General features: G+C 34.3%; 1 protein-coding gene across 3 annotated transcripts in view; it reads right to left on the bottom strand.

The window, feature by feature from the left end:
- Positions 1 to 16,689, bottom strand: part of LRBA (LPS responsive beige-like anchor protein) — a 763,816-nt gene that overhangs the window by 290,574 nt on the left and 456,553 nt on the right. Inside the window, exon 1 of one of the 3 annotated variants that reach the window (XM_054553558.2) lies at positions 16,429 to 16,509. The exons of the other annotated variants lie outside the window; for them this stretch is intronic. Coding sequence (XP_054409533.1) covers positions 16,429 to 16,455 — 27 coding nt within the window. The 5' untranslated portion in view covers positions 16,456 to 16,509. Of the gene's footprint in view, positions 1 to 16,428; positions 16,510 to 16,689 lie in introns of those variants that run through there. 3 annotated transcript variants of the gene reach the window in all.

Genomic DNA, 16,689 nt, shown 5'->3' on the forward strand with positions numbered 1-16,689 from the left:
ACTGAATGGACAAAAGCTGGAAGCATTCCCTTTGAGTGGCCCTCTCTCACCACTTCTATTCAACATAGTATTCGAAGTTCTGGCCAGGGCAATGAGGCAAGAGAAAGAAATAAAGCATATTCAAATAGGAAGAGAGAAAGTCAAATTGTCTCTGTTTGCAGATGACATGATTGTATACGTAGAAAACCCCACCATATCAGCCCAAAAAACTCCTTAAGCTGATAAGCAACTTCAGCAAAGTCTCAGGATACAAAATCAATGTGCAAAAATCACAAGCATTCCTACATACCAATAACAGACAAACAGAGAGCCAAATCATGAGCGAACTCCCATTCACAATTGCAACAAAGAGAATAAAATACCTAAGAAGCCAACTCACAAGGGATGTGAAGGACCTCTTCAAGGAGAAGTAGAAATCACTGCTCAATGAAATAAAGGAGGACACAAACAAATGGAAGAACCTTCCATGCTCATGGATAGGAAGAATCAATATTGTGAAAATGGTCATACTGCCCAAGGTAGTTTATAGATTCAATGCCATCCCCATCAAGCTACCAATGACTTTCTTCACAGAATTATAAAAAAGTACTTTAAAGTTCATATGGAACCAAAAAAGAGCCCACATTGCGAAGACAATCCTAAGCAAGAGAACAAAGTTGGAGGCATCAAGCCAGCTGACTTCAAACTATACTACAAGGCTACAGTAACCAAAACAGCATGGTACTGGTACCAATACAGATATATAGACCAATGGAACAGAACAGAGGCCTCAGAAATAACACCACACATCTACAACCATCTCATCTTTGACAAACCTGACAAAAACAAGAAATGGGGAAAGGATTCCCTATTTAATAAATGGTGCTGGGAAAACTGGCTAGCCATAAGTAGAAAGCTGAAACTGGATCCCTTCCTTATACTTCATACAAAAATTAATTCCAGATGGATTAAAGATGTAAATGTTAGACCTAAAACCATAAAAACCCTAGAAGAAAACCTAGGCAATACCATTCAGGACACAGGCATGGGCAAGGACTTCATGACTAAAACACCAAAAGCAATGACAACAAAGCCAAAATAGACAAATGGGATCTAATTAAACTAAAGAGCTTCTGCAGGGCAAAAGAAACTACCATCAGAGTGAACAGGCAACCTACAGAATGGGGGAAAATGTTTGCAATCTACCCATCTAACAAAGGGCTAATATCCAGAATCTACAAAGGGCTAATATCCAGAATCTACAAAGAACTTAAACAAATTTACAAGAAAAAAACAACCCCATCAAAAAGTGGGCAAAGGATATGAAGACACTTCTCAAAAGAAGATAGTTATGTGGCCAACAAACATATGAAAACAATTTCATCACTCATCACTACAGAAATGCAAATCAAAACCACAATGAGTTAGCATCTCATGCCAGTCAGAATAGCGATTATTAATAAGTCAGGAAACAATAGATGCTGAAGCTATGGAGAAAAAAGAACGCTTTTACATCATTGGTGGGAATGTAAATTAGATCAACCATTGGGGAAGACAGTGTGGTGATTCCTCAAGAATCTAGAACTAGGAATTTGACCCAGCAATCCCATTACTGGATAAATCATTCTACTATAAAGACACATGCACACGTATGTTTATTTTAGCTATGTACAATAGCAAAGACATGGAACCAACCCAAATGCCCATCAATGACAGACTAGATGAAGAAATGTGGTACATATACACCATGGAATATTATGCAGCCACCAAAAAGAATGAGTTCATGTCTTTTGCCAGGACATGGATGAAACTAGAAGCCATCATCCTCAGCAAACTAACACAGGAACCAACACCACATGTTCTCACTCATAAGTGGGAACTGAACTATGAGAACACATGGACACAGGGAAGGGAACAACACACACCAGGGCCTGTTGGGCTATGGGGGGAAGGGGAGGAAGAACATGAGGACAAATACCTAATGCATGTGGGGCTTAAAACCTAGGTGATGGGTTAATGGGTGCTGCAAACCACCATGACACATGTAAACCTATGTAACAAACCCGCACGTTCTGCATATGTATCCTAGAACTTAAAATAAAATAAAAAATGTAAAAAAAAAAGAAAATCTATGTTTTATATCGATCATACACAACATTGTAGAATAGATTTTACATATATAATTAATATACATTTTATATAGAGAGATTTAATATAACAACTCTCCTGGCAATTTCAGCTGACAATTTCCATGGCAAAGTACAAGCTGCACACAATGGAATCCTGACTTACTTCTTTAACACATAAAACACTTAATAAAATGTGGAAAAGCTATACCACCTAAGAGTTATTCTAAAATATTTTATAGTGTGAAATACATTTATATGTATGTATATTTAAATTTACTGAATAAAGACACCAATTAAGAAAATTAAACCCCTAAAAGCTAACTACTATTCACATATTTTAATTTAGCTCTTTTCATTTTTTGCTCATTCATTTCAAGTCTTTCTTCATTAATGTAAGTTTAACATATGTAAAATCATAGCATAGAGGCTAGGCACAGTGGCTCACACCTGTAATCCCAGCATTTGGGGAAGCCAAGATAAGAGGATCACTTAAACCCAGGAGTTTAAGACAAGCCTGGGCAACACAGCAAGATCCTGTCTCTACAAAAAATTAAAAAATGTAGTCAGGCATGGTGGTACATGCCTGTAGTTCTAGCTACTTGAGAGGCTGAAGCAGAAAGATTGCTTCAACCCTGGAGTTCAAGGTTACTATAGCTTGCTACTGGGCTCCAGCCTGAGAGACAGAGTAAGACCATGTCTCTAAAAAAATAAAAATAAAAGTTTAAAAATCATAGCATGGAAATAACTTTGTGCTTTTATCTTTTGAAATACTTTAAATATAACTAATTTTATAACTACATAAATCTACCATTTCAATTCTCTTTTAAGAAATCTACAAAGAAAAACTCACATGACACTTTCATGAGCTCTGAAGATTAAATTATATCTGGATTGTATCTGAAAGAATCAAGGATATAAGATAATTCATGAATGAATAAAATAGGATTTAATAAAGTAAAATGTAAAATAAAGACTGATTTCAAAATAACAACTTGTTTTAGGACTGTAGTAGACTTTCTTTTAATTATAGATTTCCAATTAAACTATTTAGGAAAAGCTATACTTTAATTTTAATCTTAAAAGTTAAAAGAAGATCAAGTAACTAACTTCACATTAAAATGTATTTCACTAATACAAATAGTAATAATGACCATCACAAAAATTTTAGCTAAATATTAATTGACCTTTATCTGTATATTGACTGTATTTGGTTATTTAAATATTCACAATCAAAATATACAGACACAACTTTTACAAATACACAGAAAATACTTCAGCACTTATGAAATAGAATGCCACCATCTTCCGTATAAAAGCTGAAATCAAATCAGAAATTGAAATTGATGTCAGTTTATTTCTGAGAGCTTAATATATTTGGTAAACTGCTTCCTCTTTGATAACACAGTGGCTTCAGTTTTGTATAAAGACTCATTATAAGCCACAATATTTCCTAAGTATAAAATATGCAGCATTTTATTAACTTCATTTCCATCTTTTATGAACAGCATGGATATAACTACCAATCACTTCAAAACCAAATTTGTTTCAAGTATTTTTCATGTGATTTGCTACAAATTATTTTGGAAATTTCTTGACTATATAACATTGTTTAGACTGCAATCATTTTCTTAAAACTTACCTAAAATGATAATAACAACTGCTACTTGGCCCTCTGTGTATGTAAAAAACAAAAAACGTGAGCCAGAGATTTCCAGATCTCTATATATTATCTGATCATGTTGCAACATTTCAGAGTAGGATAACAAGATGCTCTTTTGAAAATTAATGAGAAAAAGGAAAGCTTTGGAGCTTCTTGTGCAAACAAGAAAAACTGTAAAGAAAAAGGTAGGTGATATAACAGACACTATTTAAGTTGTGGGAAGGCAAAACTTACTTAAGAAACTGTCATGGACAATTGCAGACAGGGCATTAAAAAAAGGAGAATGGCACTGACAGGATACCAGTAAAAATCCGATGGCTTTAAAATAAACTGCCAACATCTTCACAAATTATGCTTTACTGCTTCTGAGCTCTAGCAAGGTTTCTACACAGATAGGGATAATAGTAGAATATAAGTCATTATAGATTTGTTGAGAGGATTATGACAATTAAAGTGCTTAGCATAGTGGTTGGCACAGAATAAGAATTCAATAAAGTGGTGTGTTATTCTTATCATCTCATTTCAACTGAGTTTTGAAAGACTTTCACATTACCTCTAGAAATATCATACTGTAAATTTGACCTTGCTGATAGAAATCTGTTGGAAAAAGAAGGGTATCAAATTTATCACTCTATAAGGATTTAGCATGTACTATTTACCTAGGCATGTGGTGCTACCAAGTAAATAACTTGATATCTGCCTTCCAATAACTTTTCACATTGGTAGGTTAACAAAGGGAGAGGAATACATGGATAAAAAGAGGAAAGAACAAAAACAACGATATATTAAAGTGTTTAAGATCAACAGTAACTGAAGCATCAGTTCAAAGAGAGCGCTTGCCCGGGCACTGTGGCTCACGCCTGTAATCCCAAACTTTTGGAAGGCTGAGGCAAGAGGACTGCTTGAGTCCAGGATTTCAAGACCAGTCTAGTAAACACAGTGAGATCCCATCTCTACAATAAATAAATAAATAAATAATAATACTAAATTTAAAAAACAAACAAAAAAATCAAAGAGAGCTCTCTGTGTGGCATCCAATGATAGATGTAAGAAACCTAGCCTGGAAAGACAAAGACTTCAGATTAGGGGCCAATGTGAAACAAAGTTGAATAGGTAGGATTTTAAGGATTTTAAAGCACTATGGCATAATGACAGGGTGTTTTATTCTATTCCTCTAAGTAAAAACCTGCCAAGGGAACTAGAATAAAGCATGTATTTAATGAAATCATTTAATTATTAAGCCACTGACAATTTTCCCTTCTTTCTTTTATTCCCTCCTTCTTTCCATAAATACTTATTGAATCTCCACTGTCTAGCAGGCAGCATGTAAGTGGTGGTAATAAGAAAACATTAAGATGAGGACTACACCTGGTTTGAAGAGAAAAACTTTAGTGTAAATAATCCCAAAGAAAACTAACCAAGATTATTTTATCAGCACTGCACCTGCACTTTATTTTCTTTTAAGTAGGTGGACTGTTTTCTTATTACAAGATTTTAGAGTTTCAAGATTATATCAAATTAACACATTTATTACATTTTAGATATATATTCATATCAAAAGCATTCTAAAACTGCATCCTCAAAGCTCTACTCACTTAAACTAGTATTCTGGAACTGCACATGAGCATTTGGTTTTAAAATGCCCTACAATTTTGTCAGATGCCAGAAAACAACAATGAAAAATTAACCCTGGTTGAAAAAAGGGATAATTTAGAAGTAGATTTGGGTCAGAAGACTATAAAACTATAACTAACTTTTACCAGGCAATCCAAGATTTATACAAGCATGTAACCTTGAGCAAGAGCCCCAACCTTCCCATGCCTCAGTTTCTTCATCAGCAAAATGGTGATAATACCTACCCTCACGGGGTTGCTGTAAAAATGTATGAGTTAATACAGGTAAAACACTTAAAACATTGTTTGCCACATAGTAAATGTTTCATATGTGCTATTATCATTGTAGAGGCATCTTTCCAACATCCGCTTGGTGAAAAATATACCCTGACAAAAGTAAATGGCTCTAAAGAGCCTTCAGATGTAACACAATAGAAGGACAAGCAGGTAGTCGCAGAATTGTGTTAGATTAGTGACCTAAGTGTGTTTAAGGAACAAGAGGTAAAGCAGAGGTCACAATGTGTGTTTAACTTTAAATAAATATATGAAACAAGGAAAATTATATTCTAGATTTAAAAAATGTAAATAACTTTCTACTGCTTTACATTGTCCAAACAAAAGCTGTATTAATAATAAAGAGTATACTTCTGAATCTGGAGTCCCATCAATGATTTGTTCAGCTTGCATAAGTCACAACTGATTGGACACAGTCCCTGTGGGCTTGCCATTTCATCCACACTGGACGGTTCATTAGTCATAATTACTATAACTGTACAGCAGAGACTGCAGTTTTATCTCATCATACATCTTTGATCAAGCTGCCTCAATTCTGCTTCATCAGCATATGAAGTTACATTATTGGAGCTTTTTATTTTCCAATCGGTAATTAACAGAGATTATGCTTTTTATCAAAACATGTATTTGGTCTTCACATTTTATAATGAGGGCCCAGATCTGACCACCATTTGACCTCTGAAATTTCTACCACCTAAATACCATGAATCGTAAACTGAAATCCAGAATGCCACAGAGAAAATTAAACAAAGAAAAGAACTGACCTGTGTTAAAAAGCATAAGATGATTGCACTTATCTAAATTGAGACTAACCATATTTGCTGCAGCTTCTCATTAAACATTAAATCACACACCAGAAGAACACATCATACATATTTATTGTTTTGCACTGTCACTTCCAAAAGACTCATACCACAATTAGTGTTTCTCTCAAACTATAAGCTACATAAAGAAATTTCCCATGAAGCTTGAAGACAAAGTAACGTAAAAGATGGTTCAAGAAGGTTAAAGAACAGATGGATAATAGATTTCACTGAACACTAAAGCATAACACACTTACTTCAGAAAAGAAAATGTTGCCAAAACTTAGTTCAAATATAAAATACTGAATGAAATTGATGTGTCAGGAATTTTTTTTTCCTTCCAAGTTCTTTTGGAGAACAACAGGGGGCTAAAAGGCCTGTCTTACTATTTTTGCATCTCACTGTTTTCATGTGTAAAGTGTCCCCACTGTAGGCTGCATGAACAATCATAATCGACAGTTACATGCAGGCACTGAGGCTGCAAAAATCCCAGAGTAATTAGTGTTGTCTGAATGCAATGACATCTGTGTTCTCATGGTTCTCGAGACATGTCAGGCCAATAAGATGTATATGAAAAAATATGACAAGCATTGCAAATGCCCTTCTGAAAAGTCTTACACTTTAGGGTAAAGCTGAAGAAATAACAGATGTCATCTTCTTTTTGTAAGCAATATATTTAAGATTACAAGATCTAGAAAGATCTTTTGAGTCATTCATTCTCTTTTTGTAACTATAAAGCATTTGTTCAGAATACATCACTAGGGTATGAAAAAAGTCTGTTGTAAGTTGGCTTCTTTTTAAAACTTTCTCAGCACATGTGATTCTGTGCAGTGCAATGTAGGTGCCCATTCTTGTAAGTGACAAAACAGACAGCATATCTTATTAACATTCCTTGGTTTCTTTACCTTTTAATTAAAAAATATTACCTCTTAGTACTGGACATAAAATAGTTCAAAATTTGTGGTTAAATGCCTTAGAATTATGTTTGTATTTTTCTAATAATACAGAGTGTCAAATTGACCGTATTAAAAAGTCTTTGTTTTAAGACACCTAATGCTTTTGCTTACTGATGCCTATTACTGCGGCCTCTCCCTCTATATGCTGTAGCAGTATGTTTGAGCATGCACTTGCTCCAAGAAAGACATTAGTCATCATTAACAGAAGCACTGACACCAAATCTAAGTGCCTCTTCACAATGACCAAGTGGCAATCATCTTTCTCTTACACTGTCACTGCTGATTAGGATTTTCTTTCATGAAAATTTAATTTGTACCCCTTTCTGCAGCTTCTTTTTTTTTTTTCATTCCTGAAAAAGCAACACATTCAGGAGAGATTACAGATAAAGCAAAGAAGCTCTACCTATAATATAGCTAATGATATAGAGATTGCAAGATTCTCAGGTAAATCTTTTCTCTAATCCAACAGAAAAACACAGATTAAATCAATGATTAATAAACAGAAGAAAAACAATGATTCTAAAAGGAATATTGCTTTATTGCTTTAAGAATCCATAAGCCTCAAAAGGTAACTAATTCAAGGAATCCAAATAAAACTTCCCTAAATATTAACATAATCCCAAAGCTTCTTTAAAACTAAGACAACACTTTGATAGTTGCCATCTTTCACTAGGTTTCAAATTTGTATTCTCCATTTTGTAAACAAAAAGACAGGGGCATTCACACAGAAATGTCACTATAAACTGAAGAAAATACTTAAGCAGCCATACCTTTAGTATGCATTAACCTACTGGTTAGTTATTTTGTTTGTTTGTTTGTTTTTTTAAGAAATTTTCAGTTGCACTGGACAAATGAAAATGATTCATGTGGCCAAGCAGGGTACTCTACAGCTAGATGATACTACAGACAAACTCTGGTTCTGTACAATATCACAATGTTAAACAAGATATCATAGCAATAAGTTATTTAAGGAAGTTTTTAAAAACATTTACTTTTCTGTTTTATTTCAATCTGTTTAAAGTTTTTTTTTTTTTTTTTTTTTTTAATGTAAGCATGTGATAGTTTGCAAGGGTCCTGGTACAACCCAAACTCCCACTTCTAGTTATAAATATTATCATCTCTTCATATTACTTAGATATTATAACAAAATAGAGATTGGTTTAAATTTAAATTATCTTGAAATTATTTTATATCCCTTTTAGAACATATGTACTTTTAGTCAAAACATGCAACACTTTTCTGTTTACATGAGCATAAATTATATCTTTTTAAAGTGTAAATAACCACATGAAATGCTCTGAAAGCAAAAATCAACATTATTTCTTTGTAAATCAGAAGCAAGTACAATTCATCAAACTTTAGTCATTAAATGATCCTTCTACTCCTGACTCTTTTATTCTGAAAAATAATACAGAACAAATTTGAAGGTCAAATAGCAATTGCTTAGTGCCATTTACAAATGGTTTGGGTTTTTTTTGTTTTTTTCTATTTAAAATTGGTCTGCAATTAGAACATGTAGGAGGAGATTAGGAATTAAAATGGATTCTGAAGGCAATTTCTAACTACTGAACTTTCATAACAGGAGCATCTTTGATTAAATAAGAGCTAATCTAAAATAAAAGCAAAACTCTACCATAATAACCTAATTATCTTTGCAGAATACATTTATAAATAATTGGTTCATTTCTATCTTTATTTGACTAAGTAAATATGCCTCTTAAATTCTCAAACATTGAAAATTCTGATTCTCACAGTTGCACAGACTTATCTAAATCAAAACTTCAAAAAGTTACAATATAATTACTGACTCCATTGCTAGATCCGGTACAAGTTTAAGTAAAGAAGTTTAGCTCTGTAACTTCCACTCCTCAACCTAAACCTCCAAGTCACTTGTCAGTTAAAGGTTGGGCGATTTATTGACCGCCTCTGGATGCATACTGTCAGTGCTGAAGGAAATATGAGGGAGGGTTGTCGCTACTGTTCTGGAGCTCATTGATAATGACATACCTGCCTCTGTCACCCATTACCCATACTACAAACTACTTAGACCTAACTGAAAAATCAATAGCCTACTTGCACTGGTTCCTGTGGCTGCCTCCTTTGATTGTCAGCTCCTGTCTAGGGTCAGCACTTACATGAAAGGGGCTGTGACTGCCTGATGCTTTCAGGACAACCTAACGATATGAAACTAGCCAACAGAACAGTAAATTCCGTCTCCCTGCCCTCCTCATCAATTAGGCTTTGACTAGGCTTGCCTGTAGAAACCTGACCTTTTAAGTTTAGGTGAATATGGACTAGCTGAACACACCATTGCCCTCAGCACTGAGCCAGGAAATCTACTGACAAGTTAAACAAAACAGAAGGTTGTAACTGTCATAATTTGCATTGCACTTTCACGCCAACAAGGGTGTTATCAGTAGGGGCAAGCCCTGGAACACACAACTCCAGCACCCTTAAGCCACGCTACTCATAAATTTTCAAGTGAAGTGAGATAAAACATAAATTCACAAATAGCAATGCATTTCTCATCTCTCAGTCTTTTAGGTTTGCACTTTGCAAACCCACAGAGTGCCCATCAACAACTCTTTTTGGTCACCTGGCACTCCCATTCACTATTAGGGACTTCCAATGACCATAACACAGAAGTAAAAATGACAATGCCCATTTAAGACCTATTTTAGAGAGACTATATAATATAGCAGATAGACTGACTGGTATATATGTCAAAATGAGAACAATTAGATGTCAATATGCTATCTTTTCTTGCCTCAATTCACTCCCTCCAAAAGTAACCACAAGCTTAGACAAACAATAAGTTATCACGTAAGTGAAAGGAGGTGTTGAAATTATTTCCTACCATGCTACTCTGATATAGCATCTTTTACAGTTTGAGGGAAAACTAAGAACATCTGTAAAATAAAAGATGTTAACACTTTTATGCTTGTCAGATCTTCTGATGAAAACAAGTGAAAAGCATGAGAAAGCAGTATAAAACTTTCCTTTGTTTAGTGACTCATGTTTTGAAAACCACTTCCCTGCTTAGATCTATCTTTTAACACAGTATGAACTTGGTAATACCATAGTTGCTTAGCACAACGTCATTTCTCTAAGGAGAAGGCCAATAATTTATTTTTTTTTAATTTAATTGTGAATGGGAACTTACTTTGGCTTCAAGAACTAATATTTACACAATATCCAATGTTCATTAAAATGTCCAAAACATTGACAGTCCATTAAATATTTAAGGGAAAAAAACACATTGTTTATATAAACATATACTATTTTTCTATATATAGGAACACATACTGCATTTTGTTTTATAATTTTATGATTCAACCCCTATCAAGCAATAATTAGTATACTCAGGATTTTTCCCAAGTTGCTATTTCATTGTCCCTCACAGTTGTCTCCAAACTATATTTTGTAAATTTTTTCCATAAATCTAAAATATCTATAAGCTTATTCTTGTCTGAGTTTAAAAACTTTCATATACCTATGTTAGAGCAGCACTGAAAGCCTAAACATCTGCAGAAAGATTTCTGATAGAAATAAACAAATAAAGATGTCAACGAATTTAGTCATGTAATGGTGGAAAATTTTAGACTTTTTTAACTAGAAGAGATAGAAAAGATTACCTAGTCCAACCCACTCATTTAACAATTGAGAAAATAATGGATAAGGATAGTGACTTGATCAAAGTCACCCAGGTAACCAAGCCAGGACAAAAATTTAGGACTTTTTGTTTCCTAGATTGATGCTTTGCTGATACATTCACACTGTCTCCTTTTATCTATCCAGGTAATCTGGATAGCAACCACCTTACATTTAAAATACATATCTATAGATTTGTATCATTCATTTTTAATTTATAAAGTTTATAGAAAGTTTTGATTAGCAGAAAAGATTAGATTCGTAGAGCATTTAACCAAAAAGTTACCCAACAAATATTAGAAATAGAAGACCCAATTAAGTATGGTTGGAATCCTTTACTGACCTAATATGATGATTAACTAAGCATCTGGTCATCTTTCTGCTCCTTTGTGTGTACATAGCTGATAGCAAAGTGAAAGGGTATGGATAGTGTCTGATCCCAGCAAGCAAATCATTTGAAAACAGTCATAGCTACAGGTCAAAGATTTTCTACCCAATCTAGATGGATTTAAACCTACTAACCTTGATTTTAAACCTAATTACCTATATACCAAGTCAGTCACAAAATAAGAGAATGACTCTTTATGATCCAAAGATAATAAGGGAAGATAGGAAGGAAAAATTCAGGAAGCAGACTGGCAGAATCTTGATATCCATAGGCCAAGACAGTTGTTTTATATCCTAGCTTTATATCAGATGGTTAAAGTTGCCATTCCTTAGATCATTAAATATTATTTCATTTATATTACACAGATGTCTTCTATACATAGATTACAACCAATGAAGCATTTTGTTGTTGTTGTTTAACCACTACAAGCAATCAGAGAAACCTCTCTGCACATCACTTTTACTCTAATTCATAACATTTAAAGGATGAGGCAGGCTAGATTTTTAAAATTTCCATTAAAAATAACACAAAGTCCATTAAGCATTTCTTGTAATCTTAGCAGATGATCAATGCCAAATTACTACTATTCATAATAATATAGAGTGCTACAGAACCAATATATTTTTAAATAAAATGTTTAAAATGGCTAGTGTTCCTAAAGTATAACAAAAACCTACCCATACAATATGCTTAACTAATAATTTTAAACATAGACCCACAAAATGTCTCATATGACCTGAAAGAAATAGCACATAATGCCAAATATTATATTTTGAACTAAGTACAGCTCAACACTAGCATAATCTACGTCTCTAATTTCACTCATCTGTTTTGTTAATGTCTGGCACTGATCACAAGAGAAAGTAGAAAGGGAGTGGGGACGGCTTTAATATCCTAAGAAACATATTCTACATAATTTTTGTTTCACACACATTGTTTTGGCTCACAATGTGAGTCAATAATACTATCTTCATAAACAAAAGATATCACACCTTGAAACCATAAGGTCAGCTTTCAATTTTCTTTAGCACTTAAATTCATTATTGTCTGATCCTGGTTTTTCTGTCTACCTTCTGGAAGTGATGTTAAAGGCCAGCAAAATTTGGTTCTCCAGGAAGAAAAGTCACAAAGAATAATCCACAAATTATACAATCATTTCTTAAAGTTAACAGTTGGCTCTACCAAATATACCCTTTCATGTGAAGATAATAATGACTTATGAAAGCCAAAGTTATTTGGCAGGTAAAATTTAATATTTACCTAATAGTACATTAATAAGTTCAAACTGTTTTTTTTTTTAAAAAAAAAAAAGGAGGAGGGGAGAGGAAAAGGAAGGAAGGAACAAGGAAAAATAGGAAAAGAAAATTTTTAAAAATTTTGCTTCAACTTTTCAGAACTGCTTAACTATGTATGTAAATAAAAGAATGTAGTGTTACAACTCAAAAATGTATACATTTAAAATGAGAAAAAGATACATGATTTCTTGGTAAGGTCAAAAGACATATACCAATATAAGTGAGAATATAGCAAGTTCAAAGAAACATTCTAAAAAATACTTGCTGAATTAACTTGGATGTTAACATTGCACATCCTAGCGCAAGAATATAATGGCATTTACTTCTTAGTCAGGCTAAAAGCTGCTTATTTTAATTTTCCTGAGCACAAGTCCCTTACTCTATCATTGTATATTTTTGGTGACATCAAATTATGTATAGTTTAATAAAGTACTCATTTATGCAGTTGCTATTCAACTTGGGGAAAAACCCTAATATATAGCATACTCTCAATTTTCTCATCCCGCTATATAATACAAGAATTATATTTGTAAAGTCTAATAGGTAACAAACATCTCTAATCATATATATTATCTAAGGCAATCCAAACAAATTTAAAAGGCCCACAAACAATACTCATCAAAAGTACATAAAAGCATTTTATTTTTCAGTACAGTTTGATAGGTTTACTGTACAAAATTAAAGCTATTGCTTTTACCTGACATAAAATTATCTGAAGTTCAACCTGTTCAAATGAGAACAATACCCTTGGGTTACTAATCAAAGAGAGTAAAAAAAAAATTTTTTTTGTTAAGGCTATTTTGTCAGGGGGAAGAATAACTTGTTTCAACAGCATGCTTGACCATATAAAATTATTAACAGGCACTATAGTGAACTGTTCAAGGCAAACACTCAATTACTGGTTATTTTAGATTGATTCCACAATAATAATTACAAATAGCTTTAGAAACAATCTCCTTAACACTTTGGAATTTTAGAAAATTAAATCCTTTGACAGAGAATAAAAGAGAATGTAGTTTTACTGTGACTTATAATGTGGACAGTATAATCTTGATGACTGTCATTAAGCATCTCACATATATTTAAATATAATTACTTCAATAAAATTTCATCAACTAGAATACACTAACAAATCATATCTGGGTTATTTACTTTTCTTTCTGTTTTTAGTGAAACAATTTTTAAATTCAGAGAACTTAATAGTGTTTTATTTCCTCATTTACAATTTGACCAAAAATAAAAATCAATGTTCATTTTTAAAAAACAAGCATTTTTATAAGTATGTAGAATGATTAAGTATATAAGAACTAAAAATTTAACACCCACATAGATGTTTCAAAGTTAGATTTTAGAGGATAAGACTATATACCAGTAAACACGTGGTCCTTTGTTTTCTAAAAAGTATAAATCCTCCAGAGATACTTTCTTTTCTTAAGTCAATAATCTGATTATTTTTTGAAAGCTTCTAAAATGTTTCCCGGAAAATAAGATCATGTATTCTAAAATTTGTTTACTCTTTAGTAAAGATTATTGAGATACTATATATTATTTTTACAGATAATAAAATAATAGATACCTTTTAAGTCTCGCTAACATGATAAAGTAACAAATGCACTAAAGTTAACTCAGTAAATACATTTTTAAGTAAAGATCAGCAAAAAATAAAACAGTTTAAGAATTTTATATTCTCTGGAAACATAAACAGGCTTATAACTGTCAGATTACAGAAGCACTGACTTCAGCCATTAGTTTGGTTTGGCTCCTGAGAAACACAACATGAACTACTGCATCATTTCTTTTCAAATCCATACATTCCCTGCAGCCGTTCAAGCTTCATCAGCAGTGCAGGAATGTATAAAAATGACAGGCAAAGGGCATTAGGGTTTTTTTTTACTTCCATACTGTTTTCCTATAAATGGAAGACAGGATTCTTTCTCAAAGCACTTAAGCTCAAGCTCAGTCAATGCTGAAGGAAAAATACAACTGAATTGTCTATGCATGCAAGAAAGTATCACAATTGGATTATTTACTACTTTTCAAGAAAATGTTGATAAATCTAATACTGTATTATTATCTTAGAATAAAACATTGTAAGGTTAGCATTCTAGTTTAATTACCCATTATTCTTCAGTTAGAAATATTTTCACTTTTTAAAGTATTCTGCCAACTCATCACCTTATTTTAGCACCAAGTATTCAGTTTTGCTTCTAATTTTAATTATAAAAATTTCCTTAAAATATGCCAATTTTTTCTTGAAAATATATTTGTATAAATAGTTAATTTTTTATTTCCAAGTTTCTGTACTCATAAAGGTTTCGGTGAAATAGGAAATTCCATTAATAATTAAAAGTTTATTTAACCATGATAAGTAAAAATAGGATGTAATGAGTAATCTGGTTATTTTACTGGACCTTAAACATTCACATTGCCATAAAACTAGTACAGTAATTACTACAACCTGACTCAATTTTTTGAAGAAACTGGGAAATTTTCAGACTAAAGTTTTAAACATCCTCATATTTTAGTTTATAGTAACTAAAAACATGCCCACTTCAGTACTATCACCTACATTCTTTATGTTTCTAATGTAATGATGCAAGAAGTAAAGCCTAGAGAAGTCTGAAGGTTATGGACTACCAGATATCCAAAACAAAAAATTCAGATCACACCCTGAATGTCCTCCTTCCCTTTTTAGGAATGTCCTGCAGCCAGCCCAGCACCACAGCTCTGGGCAGAAGCATGCTGATGTTGGCACTGCCTAAGCCAAACAAACAAGATGTTTAACCGTCAAATAAAATGTCCTGCAGCCTCCCTAATGAATTTGTCAAGGACCATCAGATTTCGCACCCCCTCCTTTGCCTCATTAACTCAAGTATGATGAGACGGATTATAACAAGAGAATACAGATGAATCGGTCTGAAGACTTGAAGTGGCTTTTAGCCCCTAGAGTTTCTTTCTCACTTGGTCTCCTTTAATAGAATATAGTATCTCCTGCAGAAGGAGCTGCCAGTTCGTTTTAATACACCATCAAGGAGCTGCTGATGGACTTCTATACTAACATACATAAAAGCAGAGTGACAGGGGCTCTTCAATTACAGCCTCCTCGGATACCGTTTCCCCCTTCAATTATTCAACCAGAGGAAGAGAGGACCGCAAAGGCGCAGCTGAAGCTGCTCTTAGAGCAGAGGCAGCCGGAGTGACTTGGGGTGGGGGAGGGGGGAGAAAGAGAACCAGCAAGAGGGAGCATTATTTGCTGGAAGTGTTTAAGTTTATTGCTCGAATGATGTTTCTAATTAGTACCACAGCCATAAATTAAAGTCGCCTTTGTTTAACTGATTTATTATTTACTAGAGCATCTACCTAAGACAGGGTAAATTGGTAATGAATTGTTTTTAAATCAAAACATTTGTAACGTTTTATCATCCTTCCCTCTGTATGTAAAAGTGGAGAAGCGTGGGGGCAAGGATGCGAGAAAACTTAGCCAAGCTTGACAGAGCCGCGAGTGGAGGTGCAGCGGGGTGTCCGGCGAGTTGGTGGCGCGAAGGTCCGCGCGGCCTGGGCCGCCCCACCCGAGAGAGGAGAAGGCGCGGGACTTGCGGCGCGACGGCGGAGCCATGCGAACCAACTCCGCCACCCCCGAGGCTGTTTGCAAACACTCACTCTCGGGAGCGTCGCGGGCCGGACCATTCGCGAACCAGACGCAACGACGAAGCGACCACCTCGAGAGTGGGGCGGGAAAGCTCCGCACCCTCTATCCCCGCCACCAGTCTCCGCCCAGTAACTGCCCTCGGAGAAGCAGCCACGGAGCCCCTCCCGGCCAGTCAGGCTCTCCCGGCAGCGCAGTGCCCTCCGGCCCAGGCAGTTCCCAGAGCGCCGGCGAGGCCTCCCGGGTTAGAGCCGGGCTCCCACAGGCGCGAACCC

Source organism: Pongo abelii, chromosome 3 (assembly GCF_028885655.2).
Source record: "Pongo abelii isolate AG06213 chromosome 3, NHGRI_mPonAbe1-v2.0_pri, whole genome shotgun sequence".
In the NCBI taxonomy this organism is placed as follows: domain Eukaryota; kingdom Metazoa; phylum Chordata; class Mammalia; order Primates; family Hominidae; genus Pongo; species Pongo abelii.